This window comes from Gigantopelta aegis, chromosome 4 (assembly GCF_016097555.1).
Source record: "Gigantopelta aegis isolate Gae_Host chromosome 4, Gae_host_genome, whole genome shotgun sequence".
Lineage (NCBI taxonomy): Eukaryota > Metazoa > Mollusca > Gastropoda > Neomphalida > Peltospiridae > Gigantopelta > Gigantopelta aegis.
This window is the reverse complement of record NC_054702.1, coordinates 79,757,407-79,780,349: the sequence shown is the minus strand read 5'-3', so window position 1 is coordinate 79,780,349 and position 22,943 is coordinate 79,757,407. Positions and strand designations below refer to the sequence as shown.

The window sequence follows — 22,943 nt, the reverse complement described above, 5'->3', positions numbered from 1 at the left end:
AGCGTGCACCTGTAATATCCGGATTCCGAAGTAACTTCCGGTGTTTTCATTGTCAACAGAGTAAACTGGAATAAGATATGTAAAAACATCGTTTATTTAATAGTGTCCAGCTTTAATATTGATAATTATGTCAAAAGGGTAAGTAAAGATGGCTAAAGAGGGTTCATACGGGTCATGGAATTTGAAAATGTCATTTTCCAGTTCAGGAAGTCATAGAATTTTTCTTTTTTTTAACCTTTACACACAGGCTTCCTCCCGTTACCCCCCTCTATCTGCGCTAAGCAGGTGAGTTGATGATAAGCGTTCCAAACTTTTAGTCAGTTGTCGTCTTCTTGTTTATGACTAATATTGTGTTATTATTTAAAATATTAATTATAATATTGATTTATGACCTGAATATAGTTATATTTATCATTGTCTGATGTCTAAATGTGAAAAGAAATCATTTTATTATAAAATAAATTTTTTAATTACCGGAATTATCAAATTAGCTGTCATAATCAGCTATCGATCCCTGAAAATGACCGCGACGTGCCGCCATTGTTGTCAAGCGAAAATACTTGCCAAAAACCACTTTTTGAACTCAAAATTTCAAGGTATTTTCAATTGAAAAATCTAAACAAAAGCCACCATTTTGAAAAAAAATCTTTTTTCTTTTATTATATTTCCGTTTCCGGTGAGTGTCGTGTGCAAAACGGCAGGAAATATAAATTGGGGAATGCACTGTATACAGTGTACAGTATGTCGACTGATGTGACGTCGGGCGAGATATCTCGCCTGCAGTACTAAGAAGGTTAAAGTCGTAGCAAATTGTAAACATAAAACAACAACATTAAATTACTCTCCTACCTTTAATGACACAGATTCCACATATGAGACTGTAACGACGTCATTAGTATCAACTTGGCTGAGATCGCATAGGACAAAGTATCGCCATTTGTCGAAAACCGTACGAAATCGAAAACCGTATTATTTTATTTCCGGGTATTTTGTAATGTCTATGCATGTCCGATCGTTGACACGACAACAACTTCTTGTTAAGGAAGTATACTTAAAACAAATTTCCTTAAAAATGCCAAAAAAAAGGTAAGAATACATTTTATGCACAATGAAATGTACTATTACAGTTAATTTGTGTCCTGGAATCTTACTGAATGCAATGCAAATGCATGCCTAAACAGCAACAGGTGCACGAAGGAATCCACACAACCAAACACGTCTGCTAGCACTGTCACTTCCGAATAGCTGCTTTCAGGTTACGTGACTGTTTTCAGGGGAAAAGCCGATTTTGTGTTGTTGGCATTACATTGATAACATCATAGTACAGTTTACGATAATGCTTTTAAAATTATGTTTTTCTTACCACCTGGTGCGATTCTTGATGGAACAGAGATAACATGTGAGTATGTACTTACCTTTTTATACATTTTATTTTTATTTCTAAATTGAACACGGTAAACATTAATGTCGTTAAATTGATAGCCTGACATGATTGAGCATGCGTACCAGCCATTTCCTCTTAGTCGTACGGTTTTCGATTAAACGAGGATACATGCAGTTTTCTGCCTAGTTCATCAAGATTAGCCTCACGTGCAAGCACAAGGCAAGGTTTATCCTGCCTAGCAATTAAGCCATTAGCACTTCTGAATGGTTCCGAGGAATTTTGCTCGGAACGAATTGCGGTCAAATAACGACTACCATCACGTTTTCACACACTAATCGTGTATTGTGATCTATTTCGAGCTCATGGAGACCAAGAAATACTTACTTTGAAATGATCTTCACTTTGAATTAAAGGAAAAAAGTCCAACTGTGAGTTTTTTTCACCGTGTGGATTTTAGCAGCCAATTACACTGGCAGACAATTTAAGCAGACAGGCATGGTGACATTCTAAACACCGGACTCATATGCCTTTCGGTTGTTATCTGTATTTCCCACACTTTTAAACACACTGTTATGCTAATTATTAGTATTCACTATAACTTAACAATTTCAGAGTTTTAAAGAGTATCTTCATATAAAAAACAACAGACAAAAACAAAATAACAACCAAGACTCATTTTCATAGTCTTATATTGTTACTACTAATATCTGTATAATTTATACAACATAACAGTTTTATTGAGCACTTTTTTAACATCTGAAGTATCACTTTAAAATCATTCTGTACTACATTAAGATCGGGGTGTGTGTTCAACTAGTTTAGTAAAGACCACAACCCGATTGACCGATAAGTATGTGTTTTTTTTAATAAATATTAATTTCATCCATTTGCAGGCCCTTTTATAATGTATGACAGGTATAAAAAACACAAAAAAACACATACTTATCAGTCAATCAGGTTGTGGTCTTTACGAAACTAGTTAAACACCCCCATCTTAATGTAGTACAGAATGATTTTAAATTGTTAACAACTACGATAAATTACTCTCCTACCTTTAATTAGGCCTATATGGTTATCATCTAGTGTGTGGAATCTGTGTCCTTGTAATGTTTTTTTTAAGATTTCTGTCTTGACAAAATGTAGGTAAAATCTAATGAAAAATAACTTGTAGGAGAGCAATTTATCGTAGTTGTTGTTAACAGTTTGGTAGACTTTAGTATAGTCCATGCCACAGGGAACGCCTTTTTCATGCTGTGGAATTGACTACAAGTTATTTATTTCTGAGCCAATTGTTTTCTAAATCGGACACAAAAATAGGTGGGGGTTTTTGCAGCGAATGACAATTTTTTTTGAAAAGTGACTAGCCACAGGGCTAGTGGATTTGTAAATTCCACTAGGCCACCAAAATAAAGGGAGCGGTTATAGAATCTGTCCACCACTTATTCTTCTGTAAAAAGAGGTGGGGTTTTTTGGTGTGGATTCTCAAAAAAAAAAAGGGACATGTTTTTTTTTTGGGGGGGGGGGTTTGGGGGGAGGGGTGGAGAAAGAAAAGTTTTAATTAAAAAAATAATAATAATAATAAATATCTTTGGGATTTGAACCCATCTACTCTCGTTCTCTCAATGTATTTATCACAGGTCGTACTATTTACCAAGCTCAACCGAGAACTACCGAGAAATTAAATTAATTAATTATTTTAATTAATTTATTAAATTAATATATTATATAAGTTAATTTTTAGTTTATATATTATGTATTTCTTATTTTAGGTTCTGCCTGGTTGAACACTACATTAGACATTATACAAACATGTGGGGTGGACGGCGGGGAGTCATCAGTACATTTGTGTAATGTTCTACCCATAAGTGTACGAGTCATTGGCCTCTAAATTCGCACAGACCGGCCTCGGTGGCGTCGTGGTTAGCCATCGGTCTACAGGCTGGTAGGTACTGGGTTCCATAACTGGTTCAACAAAGGCCATGGTTTGTGCTATCCTGCCTGTGGGAAGCGCGAATAAAAGATCCCTTGCTGCCTGTTGTAAAGAGTAGCCTATGTGGCGACAGCGGGTTTCCTCTCAAAATCTGTGTGGTCCTTAACCATATGTCTGACGCCATATAACCGTAAATAAAATGTGTTGAGTGCGTCGTTAAATAAAACATTTCTTTCTAAATTAGCACAAAAATGATAGAAATATTCGGGCAAAATGTGCTAACCTTAGATCTCTATACATTAGTGATTCTTTTTAAACTAATACAGCTGTTTGGCTGTAATGCTAATATGAATAAATGTTGTTATTCAAATTGGGACATTTTTGTTTAATTCGGGCAAAAAAACAGCCTGCCCCACTACAAAAATGGGAGCCCATACGCCTATGTGGTACTTGAATCGTAAGCAATGGAATGGAATGATTGTTTAACATGCACATTCGGAGAAAGCTGTTGTAGCACACGCCTGTCCTGGGCACAAGTGTTGGCCTAAGCCGGCTCCTCCATCCAGGGCAGGTCGTAAGCAAATAAAATCTCGGTATTTCTACACTTGCGCTCGGTAGTTCTCGGTTGCACTCGGTATTTCTGCACTTGCGCTCGGTAGTTATCAGTTGCTCTCGGTTGAGCTAGGTAAATAGGACCTCAGTCTATCAGTGTCACTATTCACACTCCCAGATTTTCTTTTTGCCTGCATTCTCCAGTTAGTCATCTCCTATATAATCTGAAATACAAATGACATTAGAACATATATATAACACAAGACAGACATACAATACATGAAAGAAAGCATCATTAGTACCATAGCTTAACCACTGCCACAGAGGCAATGATGGAAATGATTCAAAACTTTTAGTCAATCGAACTATCACATGGTATAACAATGTTAATAAAAGTGACTAAAATTATTTTCTGTAATTTAGTATATAACTACATACATGTATTAATAGAACAGACATTACAGTATACTTTATTTTAAAAACAAAGTTACGCCATTAAAAAATAATCATTGCGCCAAAATTCCTAACCCAAATCACTCCACCTTAATGTTCCTAAAATAAAATAAAACATAAAATAATGCAAACCTAAACCCTAACCCTAATCACTCACCCTTAATGTTCCTAAAATAAAATAAAAAAGAAAATAATGCAAACCTAAAGCCTAACCGTAATCACTCGACCCTTAATGTTCCTAAAATAAAATAAAATAAAACGGAAAATAATGCAAACCTAAACCCTAACCCTAATCACTCGACCCTATGTTCTTAACACCCATAAAATTAATCAAACAGAAAATAATGCAAACCTAAACCCTAACCCTAATCACTCGACCCTATGTTCTTAACACCCATAAAATTAATCAAACAGAAAATAGTGCAAACCTAAACCCTATATACATAAGTTTGCCGAATAAAACTTCCAATTCTTTCTTTCACATTGTTTCATTATTACATAATTTAAATTAAAAAATCGAACCCCACTGTACCATTTTATATTTTTATGAAGGTGACAGAAGGCATCAAATACTACATAGTTGACTCCCTCTGGGTAATAGTGATCTAAATAGTTGAAGCAAAAAACACAAAAAAGCTTGGTGTTTATTACAACAACACAGCATTGCATTTGAAAATCTTTTTGCACATGCTTTGCTTGAACTTATCTAATTAGCACATACATGTATATATTTTACTGTTTGTACATTCAATAACTAGTGCATGTAATAAGCAGTGCTTTTTTATTTAAATTAAAAGTAATCCAGTGCTGATGTTTATTAATATTTCAGAGACAGCCTCTGGGATATTGCCATTGAGCAAGATAGAACTAGCAAGCAAGAAAAGGGTATGCAGGAACTTTATTATATTGCATGTGTGACGGATCACCTGTTACAGACTTGGTTACCCCCACCCATCCCAACCAGTGCACCGTGACTACTACATCAACAGCTGTGCTCTTTATTTCCCTGAGTATAGGGAAGTGTACATATATAAAAGATTCCTTGCTACTTTAGAGCAGCCTATTTGGTGGCAGCATGTTCACCTCCCTCCCTCCCTTCCTCACTCTCTCTCTCTCTCTCTCTCTCTCTCTCTCTCTCTCTCTCTCTCGCTTTTAATCTTTTTCTTTCTCTCTCTCTCACTCTTTTTCTTTCTTTCAATCAAATATATTGAAATAACCGTATAGACACCAAATGACAATGGTTTTAAAAATTGTGCTGAGGTGTCATTAAACAAATATTCTATTCTTTTCTTGAACATTCACAACACACTTATTTAGTATTATTAAAGTAATAAAGAACTTTTTGATTTGTTGGATAAAGGAAACATTTTATTCAATATATGAAGAATAAAAAAGAATAATACAGTTAGATATTTTACAAAGAAAGATATCTGTTTGTAAATAAACTATTTTGTAGACATTCATCATTTATGATAATTATTATTATACATGTGGAACTTTCTATTCTTTCAGGTGATTCTCAGACATGTAATGAAGATTCTGCTGTGTTTATTGTTGGCAGCAAAAACTCGGTACGATCCAGATGATGTTTTATATTTCTTTCAGACTGTTTTCCCCATACATGCATCTGTCATTATTAAGTTTAAACTGTTCATGTTTGATTCTTTCTTTCTGAAATTATGATTAAATTAAATAAAAGTTTGGAACTTGTAATAACAGAAAACAGTAACTCCTATGATCTCTCCCTTCCCTCTACCAACAAAAATATTCATACAAACAAATTGTACAAAGTGAAAAATTAATATGTACCATAACTGTTTTGCCTTTCTTATTTTTTGACAAATAAAATGCATATGTGTGTTGTGTTCAAACCTTAAGTACAAATATTAAAAAAATTGTGTTTTATTATAGGGCAAGACATCAATGATACTCAGATTTTTAGACAGGTAAGTTTCTTACAGATTTTCATTCTCTAAGCATGCTACAGTATAAAACTATGATGATGATGATGATGATGAGAGAGAGAGAGAGAGAGAGAGAGAGAGAGAGAGAGAGAGAGAGAAGAGGGGGTGGGGGGTGGCAGGCAGGCAGACAGACATAAGCATTAACAGTAAAAAGAATGTGAGACAGTGTCTCCATTGATTAAAGTGCCAATGTATTAAACAGAAATGGTAACTGAATTGTTTGCTGAGTAGTAGTATCATGTGTTTGGCTTTGTTTTCATATTTTACAGAGATGAAGCACCCAAGCCTACAGTTGCTTTGGAATATACATTTGGACGCCGGGCAAAGGGTCATAATATTGTAAGAAACTTTTAATTTGTGACAGAATGTTTAGATATAAACATACATGTACATTCCACATTTGATTAAAAAATTTAGTTTTTATTATAATTTTCTAAAGATTAGTTTCCCAAGTTTATTATAGACTCAAAAATTCTATAATTTACATTATTTAATTACAGAAAAGTTTAGTTATCTTTGAGATTATTTATTTTTTTTCACTGAAAATGCTTAATAAATATTTATTTTAATGAATTTAATCTGTTTAAAATGTCACACGATGGTCTCAACAATCTCTAATTGTGTGTATTTGTGTATTCGTCTACTAGTACAAATTGAGTGTAAAACCTCTGTAGCTGTGTTTTTCAAATACAAAACGTTTAACGTTTGACACCACAAGAGCACATTGATTAAGTGATCATTGTCTATTGGATGTCAAACATTTGGTAATTCTGACACGTAGTCATCAGAGAAAACCTGTTACATTTTTCCTAATGCAGCAAGGAATATTTTACATGCAATTTTCCACAGACAGGAAAGCACATACCACAGCCTTTGACCAGTTGTGGTGCACTGGTTGGAATAAGAAAAAAAATCAATCAGTTGATTGAATACACAGATGTGGTTCAATTGTGCGATGCAAGCACCTCAAGCGAACATTCAGCCGATTTAGCAAAATCCTGTCCCTTCAAATAAAAGTTCATTAAGGTCATGTAATTTTTTTACAGGCAAAAGATGTTGGTCACATTTGGGAGCTGGGAGGTGGGACCTGGCTGGCAAAACTGATGGACATCCCTATAAACCCAGACACTATAATGTAAGCGTGCAGCAGTAGATTCAGCCATTTCGAGTTGTCTGTCTTGTTTTGTGCACTAGAAAAAAACAAAAGGATCATATTAAATATCTTTCTAACGTATATTAGTTAGCAGATCATGATTTTCTATTGGAACATAGAAAGTATATCAACATACAGTAGAATCTTGTTGGGTTGAACTCTGAAGGGTCAAATACACCGCAACGCTCAAACCAAAAATGAAGTCCTGAGTTACACTTACACGATGTTGGCCGAATGGTTAGGTCGAACTACCCGATGTGTCGACCATTTTTTGAGCCAACGGGATTCAACGGTATATATAATGCAGCTTGTTTAGTTGTGGGTTTGTTTACAAGATTTGGCTAATTGATGAGAAATCATTGTGCTGTTCCTCTCAATGCATCGAGTGAAATATTATATACAGATAAAAAGAAATAAGGGAACACACAAGTAGTAATATCCAAAATTGACTGGAACCAAAACTGTCATCCATAGCATCAGGAAGCTAACAGTGTTACTGACATCCATCCTCATATTGGTGACATTCAGTTCCACATTATATTTTATTCGACATAGCCCAGTAGTAAAGTGCACACCTGATGCACGGTTGGTTTAGGATCGAGCCCCGTTGGTTAGCCCATTGAGCTATTTGTCATTCCAGCCAATGCACCATGACAGGTATATCAAAGGCCGTAGTATGTGCTATCCTGTCTGTGTGATGGTGCATATAAAATGCTGTGTGTTCCCATTTTTCTTTCCATATGTATATTTTGCCTACTTTAGGGTTTTTCCCCCAATGGTTGATGCTGGTTGTGTTGTGTTTGACTGGTACCATCATGTTCTTACCAATATTTGTAATACTATGTCAGTGTAACAAAGTTATTCCTTTTAAACTTTTGTAGAGAAATGACATGGCATTTCTACCACTAATAAAGTTCCATACAGAATCCTGCTCATAGTATTATATTTTACATCTAATGATTAAACCGTTTATTCCATTTTTCTTGGTATTATCCTTTTCAGGCACACAACATTAATTATTGTCTTGGACTTATCTTTGCCCAATGAACTGTGGTTCACACTGGAGTCCCTCTTGACTGCTGCGAAATCTCGCATTGAGACAGTGATTGCTGAAATGAAGAACACTATGCCAAACATGCGAGACAAACTGAGGGAAAAAGCTTGGGAAAGAGTGGGATCTGACCATCCAGTGAGTGTTTTTAATCCTTTGGCTTATTATGAGAAATTCACTGAAATAATTATTTCTAATGTAAATTATACCTAAAACCTCTTTGTGTCAAATATATTTACAAGATTGAAAAAAAGTTTTAAAGTTTGTTTTGTTTAATGACACCATAAGAGCACATTGATTAATTAATCATCCGCTATTGGATGTCAAACATTTGGTAATTCTGACTCATAGTCATCAGAGGAAACCCACTACATTTTTCCTAATGAAGCAAGGGATCTTTTATATGCACCATTCCACAGGCAGGATAGCATATACCATGGCCTTTGTTATACCAGTTGTGGTGCACTGGCTGGAAAAAAAAATAGCCCAGTGCGCTCACTGACTGGGATCGATCCCAAATCGACTGTGCATCAAGCGAGCACTTTACCACTGGGCTATGTCCCACCCCCTACAAGATGGAAGGGAAGTCTGGTTAATTTGTAATAAAAGTTTGTAATAAAATATTCTTTTGGGTGTTAGGTTTAACATTTTTGCAAGTCCTAATAGTAATATGTGGTTCTGTTATTAAATGTTGATTTTACCGGTGTCAAAGTGTAATGACTTTGGAAAATGTTTGAGCATTTTAAATACTGTTGTTAGTGACAAATGATCGCTATTAAAGTATAAACTAATGAACATGGTGTGAACTCGTCAAATTAGAGATAAACTGCAATGATTACAGATGGTACATTAGTGGTGAATAGGATTGGATTAGATAACATTAATGTGCCTATATCCAATTAAGGTTCAAGCACGTCACTCCCGGGCACAATTTCTGATTTCGTCAGTGAAAATAGCAATTAGTGAAAAGTCAAAAATAAAAGAATTGACTGCTTGGCCGAATATTTATATAATTTGGAGCATTTTAGAAGGACAGTCCAAAAATAAATAGAGAAAGAAGAGAGGATCGGACTATTTAAAAAAAGAAAGTAATTTTGAACACAGGTCTTAGAGATGAACTGCAGGAGCGGTGAGTAGGAAATAGGAGTCTAAATAAGGGAGATTACTCAGTAGACATTTTCTCTGTACCACTGGTTGTCACATTACTATTTATTGATAGATTATGGTAAATGATACAGTACAATTGTTTATATTTCCGTACCATTCGCCATTTGTTTCAGGACAAGAATATGATTGATCCATTTCTGATACCTTTGGTTATTGTTGGCAGCAAATTTGACATATTCCAGGTATGTAAATAGCAAGTCATGAAAACGTAATTTTTTATTTAAGCTTCATCTGTTAAAACCAGTATGTCTTTATGATATCTGTAATAACTGGTCGACATTAAAACAAAATATGGTATGTAATAAAACTATCAGTTTTAACCACTAATAATATACAACCATTGTGAAAAAAGTAGTATTGTAGTAAAGAAAAAGACATGTTTTATTTAACGACACACTCAACACATTTTATTTACGGTTATATGGCGTCAGACATATGGTTACGGACCACACAGATATTGAAAGAGGAAACCCGCTGTCGCCACTTCATGGGCTACTCTTTCCGATTAGCAGCAAGGGATCTTTTATATGCACCATCCCACAGACAGGATAGTACATACCACAGCCTTTGATATACCAGTCATGGTGCACTGGCTGGAACGAGAAATAGCCCAATGTGCCCACCGACGGGGATCGATCCCACACCAACCGTGCATCGAGCGAACGCTGTACCACTGGGCTACATCCTGCCCCTAGTATTGTAATAATGACAGGTGTATATACATGTGTTAAATGTTATTAACTGTTAATGCATTAATTGAATATAAACAAGTCACTTTTCTTTAACTGGCTGTACTGACCATCATCATTTATAAGATCAACATCCGACAAGTCACTTTTCTCCGACATGTGCTGTTGGAGTCTTTAATATTCTAGATTGTCTACTATGAATAAAACATATTCTCACTGTGAGATTATGATATTTTTAGTTTTATTTTGCTTTTAGGATTTTGATCCTGAGAAGAGAAAAGTCATTTGTAAAACCTTGAGATTTTATGCTCATGTACATGGTGCATCAATACAGGTATAGTTTATTTTAATCTGTTTTTTTAATACGTATATTTATTTTAATATCTTAGTTTTTGAAGACATGCAATCTTGGTTTAGGTACATGCTTGAAACTGAAAATTAAAAAGGAATATTGGACCAATCTTTTGTTTTAATATTTGATCCATAAATCAAAGAAATTGTTCAGTTCCATTAAAAAAATTCTTGACTAATAATTTGTTTATTATCCATATTATTATTGTTTTAATGATTAACAAGGGCTATCTCGAAATGTTTCAACAACAGCAAGAAGGAGATGATAAAATGACGTCATAGTTCACATGCCCATCTGAGCTAGAACTGGGGAAGTAACGTCATGTTATAACGTCGCTTCCCAAAATTACGTCATCACACTTATTACATGTGTGCTTCGTATTGTTTTTCTTAACTCGGTTATGTTGAACCATGTGGATAGTAAGTGAATATATATAGAATAATACATGTCTAACGGACATGAATGTATTATTCTATTTCTTACATATCGTCAAAAACCAGGTTTTAAGCAAATTTTAACATCTTTTTTGACTAAAAGTTATTTACAGCCATTGCACTTGTAGCTAACATAAGCATCATAGACACATGTTTGTCAGGTTAACTATATGTCACAATGTAATATATTTCCACCGTGTTGTTTTTCATTGGCTATATGGCACAGGTGATGTGGTCATCACCTAGAGCAGCCAGTCATATGTCTTGAAATTGTTAACACGTTTGTTAACAACCCAAATACGTTTGTTAACAACCCAAATATTACCAACAGGTGTGTAAGAAATGTCTTTAAGAAATATCTTTGACTAAGTGTGTTTAGTATTTCAATTCAAAAGATGAATACTATATATTTGTTTCAGTTCTTCAGCACTAAAATTGACCAGCTGGTGAAGAAAACACAGGTGGCTATTAGTCACCACTTGTTTGGAACCAATACAAGGCGAGTTTATCTTATATGTTATTTTACAGTTGTTAATCTGTCTTACAACAGTTAAAGTTTTGTTATATCCTGACTGTTCTTGCAGCACCAAATGACAATAAATAATTAAGCTGTTCTCTAACAGCTTAATTATTTATTGTCATTTCATAGGAATGAGCTGATGGTGGTAAAAATTGGTGATCATACAAGCTGACATGTATTCTTTAGTTCAAGCTCCATTTGTATTCTGTCAAAATAAAAGACAAATATCCTTCCGTAATTCATTGTTGATGTCTTTTTTTTTCCTGTAGATTTTTGTTTTCAAGACTAACAGGTGTTTATTTTTCCGTATATGTATGTTGACAATTTAAGTGCTTCATAAAATAAAATATTATACTTCAAAGTTAATTATAATACACTTAGCAAAGAATAACATTTTAATATGGTAACTTATTTTTATTTTTATATTGCTATATTTTTACATGATTATATATACCTTTAGAATTTCTCTTAAGTAATTTGGGTATACATATATACAGTATAATGCATATCCATTAAATACCCTAAGTTAGTATTTTATGCTAAAATGGTGTAAAAAACATTTCTTGCATCTATAATTATAAAAATGAATTGATAATTGTTTGTCATTTTTAACAGCAAAACCTTGCATGTAGAGCCTAACAAACCATTGATAGTACCCTTTGGACTTGACTCAATACAACAAATTGGTATGTATCACAATAAACTAGACACACTTAACACAATTGTTATAGATCAAGTTTGACTTACATGGCAATTTACTCATTTACTCCTAAGTTGTGGCCCTTGAACTTAGGACACATAAACATTTGTTTTCCCGAGTGGTTTTTTCACAGTGCCTTGAGATATTGAGTAAAATTGTGTTTATAGCTTTATCGTGTACTGTTATAGATTAAGTTCGACTTTCATGGCAATTTACACATTTGTGGCAGAGTTATGGCCCTTGAACTTAGGAGATACAAAAATTAGTTTTCCAGATGTTTTTTTATGTCTTGAAATATTGAGCTGAAATTTTGTGTTGCAGCTCAGACTTTACGTTAGTAGCAATTTACTAATTTTTCAGTTATGGCCCTTGAAAATCTGTTGGGCCCGGTAGGAAAGTACTCTCAGAATGTTTGTTAAACTTAAAATTTAAAAAATAATTTTCACAGGATAAATACATGTTTGAGGTTACTCGTTGGTGATTTTAACCTATGTTATATTGTTTCCTAAAAGCTTTCTGGTTCTAATAATACATAAAGGCCTATTTTTGCAAAACTATAGATGTTTTGTTTTTTTATAGGTAATCCACCTATAGCAGATCAGGATATTGGAAGGGTACATGCAAAGTAAGTTTTCATATTTATAAAATAATGCAGTTTGTCATATATTTAAAAAAAAAAAAAAATTCTGGAGCATAAATAGTTTTTAGTAATCTCAACATTTGCCTGGATTGATCATTGTTTTTCTTCCATTTTCTAACCAGTGACTGCACCAAATGTTGGTGCATACTTCCGAGTTGTTAGCAATAAATTGTGAGAAGTCAACATAATATTTTGGACCTAATCTGATTTTAAAAACAAAATTGCAATAGACATGAAGATAACAAATTGTTTATTGCCCAGGCAGGATCTAGCTCAGTCAGTAGAGCGCTAGTCTTTGGTCGCAGGATTTTACCTCCTTGTCGACCCATTCTCTGATTGGGTTTTCCCCCCATCCCAACCAGTGCCCAACAAAGGCCATGGTGTGTGCTGTCCTGTCTTTGGGAAAGTGCATATCAAAGATTCCATGCTGCTAATGGGTTTCCTATGAAGATACTGAATTGAAATTATTGAATGTTTGACATCCAAAAGTCGATGATTAATAAATAAAAAAATTCCCAGTCTTAGTTGTCTGTTGATGTTCAGTCTGCACCAAAGTGAAACGAGGGTTCAAAAAAAGGCCATGTATACATAGATTAAATAAGATTCTTAATCTATGTATACATGACCATTTTTTTTAACCCTCATTTCACTTTGGTGCAGACTGAACATCAAATCTAGTTGTGACATTAACAGTTATCAGTCAAGCGCTGTTCAGTTCTCGGGTGGCTTCATTGTACTGATTATTACTTTTGTTTTTATATATCAACACATTAATTATTATTTGACAATGAAATACTAGTATTCAGATTTGAACCAAGTGTACAATTTCAGACAATACCCAATAGTATTTAAATTTCACATTTCTAGTTGATCCAGTAACATAATATGTACACAAAACATCAAATGTCATATCTACTTATTTCTATTTGAGTAAAACGGTAGAAATGAAAACTAGTTGAGGTTTATTTATAACATAAAATTTAATTTTTTCTTCAAATGTGTCATATACATAGACAACCAGAATATGAATTGGTCATTACAAATGCTGGCAACTGTAAAAGCATAAACAGATTGTTGATGTTAATAGTTATCTCATTTACATTTTGAAACAGACCATTTATTGATGTGGGGTTTTTTTTTCATTTTTTGTATTAAAAAGTGTCATGACACAGATATTATTTATGTTTTTTGTTGAAAATATTTCAGGACACCATTAGAACTATGGAAAATTGCATATACAGGATATTTTCCTCAAGAGGTAGGCATGAACATATTCAGAATATTAATATTCAATTTATAAGTTATGAAAAGATGGGGGGCGGGGAGAAAGAGGATGGGAAAGAGAGTGTATGTATACAATAATTATTTGACATATTTTATTTTTAATCAATAAACCTAACATAAAAGAGCCACAAGAGACATGAAAATGTGTTAAAATGAAAGCATGTCAGTAGAAAGGAATCGTAATGTAGAAGATAAAAATTAACAGTTAGTGCAAGTTAACCACACAGTCCATACTATTTATTTAATTGAGATAAAACTAAAGTTAATTTAGCAACAACAGATCAACATATTTTGTGTAATGTTTGACCTTTTAAATTGGCATTTACCAGATACATTTAATAAAATGTATTCATTTAGGTGTACCTGTCCCAATGCAATAATGTCATAATGCATTATTTTTATTTACAGGGTTATTAAATAAATACTGATGACTAACATATTTGTAAATGATTTGGGGTTTCAGTTTAGTGTTTAATGAGAAAGTAATAATTAATGAATTGTCATTTCTCTAGAAAACAAACAACCCAGCCATGGTCGAGGACCCAGCAAAGGACCCCCAGTTTGCTGAACCTGCTATAGATGCACTACGGGCCCAGAAAGATGATGTACGTTTACATACAGCTTCAGTTTATTATGGGTCTCCTGCATATTTGTTTGTCCGTATATCTTTTCATCCATCTGTCCAATTGTTCATTAAATACATTGCTAATTGTTTTCAACTGGGCTGTGTTTAGTGTATATATGAAGAATTTAGATGCAAAACATGGTATATTATTTTTTTCGATCTTAAGAAAAAGTAACTTTTTATTCTGTTTTGCCTAGTTGATTCATAAATGCAAAAGTATGATATTATAACATGTATAGCATGTACACCAATTTTCATTTTCATAAATCTAACACTCTTTATTTTCTAATAAATATAATTATATTAATATATTTTGTTTCAAAATGTGATATATCCCTATTTTTTAGTTGTTTTCTACAAAACCAGACATAACAAAAATATTGCCAAATCATGAAGATATTAAAATAAAATAAGAAAATATTATTTCCCATATTTTTAGTTTTACTTATTATTTTAGGAACTGGAGAGGTATCGGAGGTTATCAGAACGTCGTGCTAAAGAAGCTGGTCAAATGATCTAACGAATCGGCAAGTCTCTAGTCGCACTTTCATATCAGTGATATCCGTCCAGTCTCCAATCATTCGTGTGCTTTCTCTGATTGTGTCTCCATTCTGGTTGTACTGTGGTTACATCAGTATGTTTTATGATTGCTGATATAATTGCAGAATAGTAGAATACTGTGATAATTATCATTCTTCAAATAAATCTGTGTTATTAGAAATGGTTACAAGTGGTGGTAGATTTTAAGACATCTTTAAAAGTCCAAATTTCTTGGGGAAAAGCTGCATTTGGAACTTTCTTATTGACCTGCTTACAAGTTGACAGGATTTTTCCAAAAACAGATAAAGACGTAAGACAAGCATTTTCTGGTTATGCATAATATGTTTTCATCCATACAGATATATAAATATATATATATACTTTCTTCACATGTCAGAATATAGTCGACGATCTATGAACAATTCATCCACCGCTAACATGATGTTAATGGAAAAGAATAAGCAATATTTGTTGTAGAAGAATCTATAATCTGGGCATATATTGTACAAATAACAAAACACATGTTTGTCACACAATTTCAAAATAGTATTTTCAACAGAGAATATTGTTTGTCATTTCCTATTGGATACTAAATGTGAAAGAAACAGCCCAACCCCAGAAATCATCTTCTTCGTTATCTGAGGCTCGAAACAAGGTCTGGAACTCTGTGACTGTCATGGTATCCTGGTAATTGTCATGGGAGTTGGCGCTATCCTCATTCGTTGAATTCGTCATACCTACTTAGTCACTGTACAGCTCATCTTCAGTAGCAGTCATGCTGTTTGAAATCCCACATTTGAAGAATAACTTCTCAAACCATGTTTTCAGAAATGTCGTCCCATACCATTTTAACCCACCTACATATAATATCAGTGCCAAGACACTTCAAGTTTCCCCCTTTTATGCACCGTTTGGTACCTTCTACCATCCATTCGTTCCACTGCTTCCGCATGGTGCACTTGAACAGCTTGTTAAGGCAGACATCCAGAGGTTGTATCAGGAATGTTGTTCCCGCAGGAATAACCACCTGGTGTATTTTTATTGGTCTTAGTATCTTTTTGATACTATCCATTGAATGTGCATGAAACATGTCCCACACAAGTAATGACAGCCGATTCAAAAGGGCACCAGGTCTGGTAAACCACATCTTTCAGCCACTGGTGCAGAATTTCTTCATCGACCCATCCTTTTTGCTGCTCAATTAGAACTCCCGCAGTGGTAAGATGATCTGAATTTTAAGGGCTGCCTGCTCCAGTTAGCTGTCAAAAGTTCCGTTTTTACAGGTAGCTTGTGTCCTGTTGACAAATAACAATCCTATAATTAAAATAAAGTCCAGTTGGCAGTTTTAATGTTTAACAAACTATAGTACCGCTAAACCTATGCACTGAGCATATTCAAAACTTTGTGTCAGTTGAGTTAGGTCAAGTTAGGAATTGTTGCAGTCCCTTCACATACTGTTTTTCACACAAATACATAATGTTTACAACAATTTTACATTTTTTAATTTATTTGTTTTACTTTATACCGGTTTATGTACATCACTGTACAGTTTTGTTGCTCTTCTAAATGTCTCATATTAATATTTACATAATGATGCAAATCATTATACAGTTCTGTAGTTGTATTTGCAGATGTTAATGCTTTTTCATCAAATTGTGTCTCACAGCAAAAGCTTGTGGTGTTCACTTTGCAGCAGAGAAGACCACCAAACGTGGAATTTCAAATATTTTTCTGTCTTTATATCTTTCTCACAGTAGAGAATATTCTTTCTGTGTCTGCATTGGAATTTGGAATGGTAGACAGCATGAGTGCTGGTGCTGAAACTTGTTTAAATTGAACAGATCCATCCATTACAGCCAGTTTCCCTAGACGCAGCCAGTATGTGTCTAAAAACAGACAACTTGGTGGAACGTCCTCTGCTGGTGTCATGCTGAAGTCATGAACTCCTCGCTTAGTTGATCTGTCATAGGGAAAGGATGGAAATGTTTTATTTAACAATGCACTCAACACATTTTATTTACAGTTATATGGAGTCAGACATATAAGTACCACACAGATATTGAGAGAAAAACCCTGCTGTCTCCATGGGCTACTCTTTTCGATTGGCAGTAAGGGATGTTTTATATGCACCATCCCACAGACAGGATAACACATACCACGACCTTTGATATACCAGTCATGGTGTACTGGCTGAAGCGAGAAATGGGCCCACCGACAGGGATCGATCCCAGAACGACTGTGCATCAAGGTCCGGTCCCCTGTCACAGGGAACCACAGAGTTTCAGCACATGTCAGACCTGAAAAAAAACCACTCAAAAAAACCCCATATCAATTCTATATTTAAAGCATTTTATATAATAGGATAGCTACATGTACATAGCCTGCTCCTACATTATAATGATGTACCCAGTGTATGAGATGTCGGAACAATCAGTCAAACTATTAAGAGTATAATGTTGTTTATATTTAACTATTCTGTGTATACTCCATGTGTAAAAGAACCCTGATGAACCACAAAGAAGACAGTTGTACCAGACTCTGAAGTGATGAATCCATCCGATGTTTTGCAACAGTCTGTTGTTGAAGGGGAATTTCTTTTTGTGCTTATATCCAATTAAGGTTCAGACACGCTGTCCTGGGCACACACCTCAGCAATCTGGAATATCTGTCCAGGACAGTGGGTTAGTTGTTAGTGATTAGTGAGACAGAAGAGGGTGTAGTGGTCTTACACCTACCCAATGAGTTGTTAAAATTCGCTCTGGGTGGGAGCCGGTACCGGGCTGCGAACCCTGTACCTACCAGCCTTATGTCCGATGGCTTAACCTTGACACCACTGAGGCTGGTACAACATTCCAGATTTAACCACATCGTCTGCACATGTTTCAGTATTTTTTTAGGCTCAGCATAACAATTCCTGAAAAGATTTGTATAGTTCTGTCCTCTTGCAACTGGAAAGAAAAAAAACATAAATTTTATTCAAAAATGTACTTCTTTAAATCTCATGGTAAAAATCATTTACTATTTACATGTAAAGGAAAAATTATTAGTGATTAATAGTAAGCAAACACCAAAGACTAAACCTAACACCATAATTATTGCTAACACTTATAAAAAATAAATACCTCAAGTTGAAATGAGAGTAGATCTCAACCAGCATGTGATCTATGGACAAAGGAAGTTTCTCCCATGCCGCTTTGATCACAAGATTGGCCAGACGACAAATACACCCCATGTCAATCACTCTAGGATGCTGCATCTTGATCCTGGACAATACTGAGTTGTGGCAACCAAATCATCACTGGCATTATCAGGCAACCAAATTCTTCCAGTCAAGTTCATGCTCACTGAAATAACAATACTATTATTAAATCAATTTGTAAACTGGTCTAGTAAAATTCACCAATCATCACTCTAGCATTATCAGAACAATAGGCAACAAATATTTTCCAGTCAAAATCTGTGCTCACTGTAATAATAAAGTTAAAACAGTTTGTAAACTGGTTTTGTAAAATTCACCCAGAATATGTATACTTCACCAACATCTGTCATATATGATATATGGACAGGGATCAAATATTTTTGTTTATTATAACTCATAATTTATGTACACTCAAATGTTACTTTTATGTTTGTTATTGTGATAGTTAAACTTTACAAAGTCAGTTTTTGTCTTACAAATGTGTGACTACATACATTTAAGAAAAACATTCTTCATAAATCTGGCCCTTACATATTTTAAATTTACATTTAACTTAGTTTTTGATTTGTTGAAGTACCTGGTTACAACAATGCCTATAACAATATGAGAGAGGGTGGTGGATTGCGGGAATCCTGTCAGTATATATAACATGTAATTATTCATTGCAAAAACTGAAAATTGTTATTCTGTAAAATACATTGTTCCATGGGCTTGTAACTCCTTATGTATAAATTATGTTTATTTATTTTGTTGTACAAATTGTCATACTATTTAAATAAATATAGTTTCTTTTCCAATACAATATATTTGTTATTACTTCACTACTTCACATGCCATATTTGTCTTTTTATTTATATATACAGGGGTTGAAATTTGCTGAAAATCCTTCCAGACATTCGGTCCTGCACCTAAATAAAAAAACTTCCGGACATGATTATACATGTATAAAGCTTATATCACTGGTGTAGTCTAGGGGAAAACAGGGGCCATGGCCCACTTCAGCCAACACCTTTTATATTTGCCAGTCCCCCTCCAATATAAAACCTGGCTATGCACTGCTTATTGTCCATGTTCTGCTAATATAAGAGATGGCATGGGTGTAACTCTGTTGTAGTGTTCAGATGGTGTACTATGGGTCACACAATCATAGCACTCCTTGCTACTAATTAAGCTAAGTGATTGACTTATTTGATGGTTTCTTCTTTTGGTCTAGACTAACTTAGTAAGTTTTGAAATAATCATGTGAGACATGCCACCAAACAGACATAATATATGCTACTGTAGGTTTTGACAGGGGAAGTCAGCTCTATATTTTACATTGTATTGTATTATATATATCTAGTGTGAGTGATTGATTCTGTTAGGTATTAAGTCCATCATATAATGTGAGTGTTTTGATAAGTGATTGTATCAAGTTTTGGGTTTTTTCGTCCTATTAGTGGGGTTATTTTTGGCAGTTCTGTGCCCATTTTGGGGACACCTAAGTTTGAAGTTGGATTTCAAGTCTTTTGGACAAACTTTGGTCCCTGAAATATGGTCATGGGGAAGCTGAATATGATCCCATTATATTCTACCATTTGATGTGAGCGTTTGGATTTGGTAACCGTATCAATTTGAATGGCAAAACCTTTTTTTTCGTAATTAAACCATATCTTTGTGCAAGGCAGTTAAAAGAACATTTTAGAAAAGTGATTGCTTCCATAAATCACTATCAGGTGCTTGCACTATAGAAGAACTGTCACTTCACAGAGGATCCTTTATAGATCATTACATCCTTCTTGTGTCACCTTTCGGATTGCCACTACTAAATCTGAACGACAGAACATGATCAGGGCCCTATCTCCACACAATGCAGAGTCGAATGGGCATTTGGCAAAACAGTTAATGATTCCACGAATCTCTATCCAGTGCCTCGTCTATAGGACATCCACTCCTGATGAGATCCTTTACTGGAGATTTCATCCTTCTTACATCACCACAAAGAGGACCGACACTCTCAGATTAGTTTACTAAATCAAAACTAGCACCGGACAGAACTCATAAGTACAACTCAATCACTGTCATAACAGTGATGATACCACTAGGTGTTATCGAACAGTGAGCATACCCTGCCCCACCAGTGGCACACCTCATGACTACAGCATACACTCGTTAAGTCGCATTGTTTTCATTAAAACACTGAGATGTAGAAGACTGTCAAGAAGCATGCACAAATTCAAAATAAGGTATTGCATCGGACATTATTTAAATGATGCATTACATTGTGAATGTCTCTCATTTACGTTTTGAAAGCTTTCAGGGATCTTTGAATGTTATAATCCTAATAAACAACTTATCTACCAGAATGGTGCTTAAAATTGGCATGTGAAGGCTGGGACTGGTAGACCGTAAACGCGAACAACCGTGGCGTTCTGCAGAATGGCTGTCATCTGAGTCACCGAAAAACATGCAGTCTAAAATCACCCGGGAAAAAATTACGTGGAGACGGAACCTCGCTAAAAAAAAAAAAAAAAAAAAAAAAATCACCCTGCAAGCTGTCGAAACGTAAAGCGTCCTAGCGTTCAGTCAGTTCTAATAGCCACATACATCCCAGTAAAAACAAAAAATGAAGGATTCCCAAGTCGAGCAAAAGAAAGCACGTGCAATATGCAGTTGTGCACATGTGAAACAAACACGTCTTACCACGGCGAGCTCCAAACTGGGAATGAGAAAACTCAAGCAAGAACTATACTAAATATAGATTAAACATTACATTACTACTTAAACATGCTAAGAATTATAACCTATCTCCAATAAACTTTAACGGACTCGAAGAGCAATTAGTTCAGGTCAGGTCAGGTCAGATCATAGGGCTTTACGTGCACATTCAGAGCAAGCTGTTGTAGCGCACGCCGTCCAGGACAGGAATTAGCTCAGGAGTAACATACACTATTTCTACGTTAGATGATGTAGATGACAAACCAATCCGCTGAATTAGTTAATACATGGGATACAGAATATATGTTACAACAGGGCTTAAGTCGTGAATCCAATCTGTCAATAACGATAAGCAAAGACCCAGCTTCGGTGTGTTTTGGGCCTTGTGCAATTAAAATCTCTATCGAGAAATTTTTTAATAGAACAATCAAATATCCACTTAGATTCATGCATTTAACCGATTTGAGTCTGTCCACATAAGCAGCATACAGATCAGATTCAAACACACACGCATGCACGCACGCACACACACATTCTCCTCTCTCTCTCTCTCTCTCTCTCTCTCTCTCTCTCTCTCTCTCTCTCTCTCTCTCTCTCTCTTTGACACACACACACGAACGCACGCACGCTCACACATCTGAGAGGTAAGTAATCACCTTGTTCTTGGTTTTAGGTAGGCTATGTTAACTGTATGTATTTGATTTGATGATATATATTTGTGTCAATACTATGTTCTTACATTAGAATACTTATTTGAAACCAAAGAATTTTGTTAAAAAAAACCAACCCACCCAGGGTACATTAATAACATCTATAAAATTATTATGTATGTAGTTGATGTCGCCTTTAAATTTAGAATATTATATACATTATTATTAACTATTGCCACATTTAGAGAAATATTATTACTGTAGATTTGTTAGATTCTTTATTTAGTAGATATATAAAAGCATAGGCGTACGGGCTACCATTTTTGTAAAGGGGGGGGGGGGGGGGGTGTTGTAGTTTTGCCCGAATTAAACGAAAATGCCAGAATCTGGAATACTAGTAAATCATTTAATCATATTATATTAGCATTACCTAAAACAACTATATAGGGTTGCAAACGGATCACTACGCATTTTTTCAAGGATGACAACTAATTTTGAGGGTAGTCTAAGAATGATGGAAATATATGGTTAAAAGGTCTGCATAACGTTTGCCCTAATATGAATTCCCCCCCCCCCCCCCCCCCCCCCCCCGTCTTGTACGTTCGTGGATAATCGTTTGGGTTGTACATAGATATTGATTGCTATGCTATAAAGTTTGTTTTGTTTAAGAGCACTGGAGCACATTGATTTATTAATCATCGGCTATTGAATGTTATATTTGGTAATTTTGATATATAGTCTTCAAGAGGAAAAACGTTACATTTTTCTATTAGCAGCAAGGGAACTTTCATATGCACTTTTTCACAGGAAAGCACCTACCACGGCCTTTGACCATTTGTGGTGCACTGGTTGGAACGAGAAAAACCCAATCAGTTAAATGGATCCACCGAGGTGGTTCGATCCTGCGACGCTAGCATCTCAAGCGAGCACTCAATCGACTGAGCTAAATCCCGCCCCTA

At 34.8% G+C, this 22,943-nt stretch overlaps 1 protein-coding gene across 3 annotated transcripts; it reads left to right on the top strand.

Annotated features, from left to right (window-relative positions):
- Positions 1-18: 18 nt before the first annotated feature.
- LOC121371169 (cytoplasmic dynein 2 light intermediate chain 1-like) lies at positions 19-17,536 on the top strand. Of its 3 annotated transcripts, XM_041496861.1 has the most exons (16): positions 81-138; positions 1,391-1,399; positions 5,149-5,204; positions 5,832-5,890; positions 6,231-6,265; positions 6,553-6,622; positions 7,330-7,418; positions 8,439-8,625; positions 9,768-9,836; positions 10,600-10,677; positions 11,549-11,628; positions 12,265-12,335; positions 12,929-12,974; positions 14,196-14,247; positions 14,786-14,878; positions 15,356-17,536. In XM_041496861.1, exons 1-16 carry the CDS (start codon positions 128-130, stop codon positions 15,416-15,418), a joined length of 1,068 nt encoding a protein of 355 aa, XP_041352795.1. In that variant the 5' UTR covers positions 81-127; the 3' UTR covers positions 15,419-17,536. The 3 variants fall into 3 exon arrangements, with proteins under 3 accessions (XP_041352796.1, XP_041352795.1, XP_041352794.1); XM_041496862.1 differs by lacking the exon at positions 1,391-1,399 and having other exon boundaries at positions 19-138; XM_041496860.1 differs by lacking the exons at positions 81-138; positions 1,391-1,399 and adding an exon at positions 156-285.
- The last annotated feature ends 5,407 nt before the right edge of the window (positions 17,537-22,943 follow it).

What these genes read in the sequence shown, in the direction of transcription:
- LOC121371169 (XM_041496860.1), top strand. Translation starts at nt 188, where the DNA reads ATGTCATTTTCCAGTTCAGGAAGTCATAGAATTTTTCTTTTTTTTAAC. An exon ending in ATAAACCCAGACACTATAAT is followed by an intron (nt 7,419 to 8,438) that starts GTAAGCGTGCAG and finishes TATCCTTTTCAG; the next exon opens with GCACACAACATTAATTATTG. An exon ending in TTGTTTGGAACCAATACAAG is followed by an intron (nt 11,629 to 12,264) that starts GCGAGTTTATCT and finishes CATTTTTAACAG; the next exon opens with CAAAACCTTGCATGTAGAGC.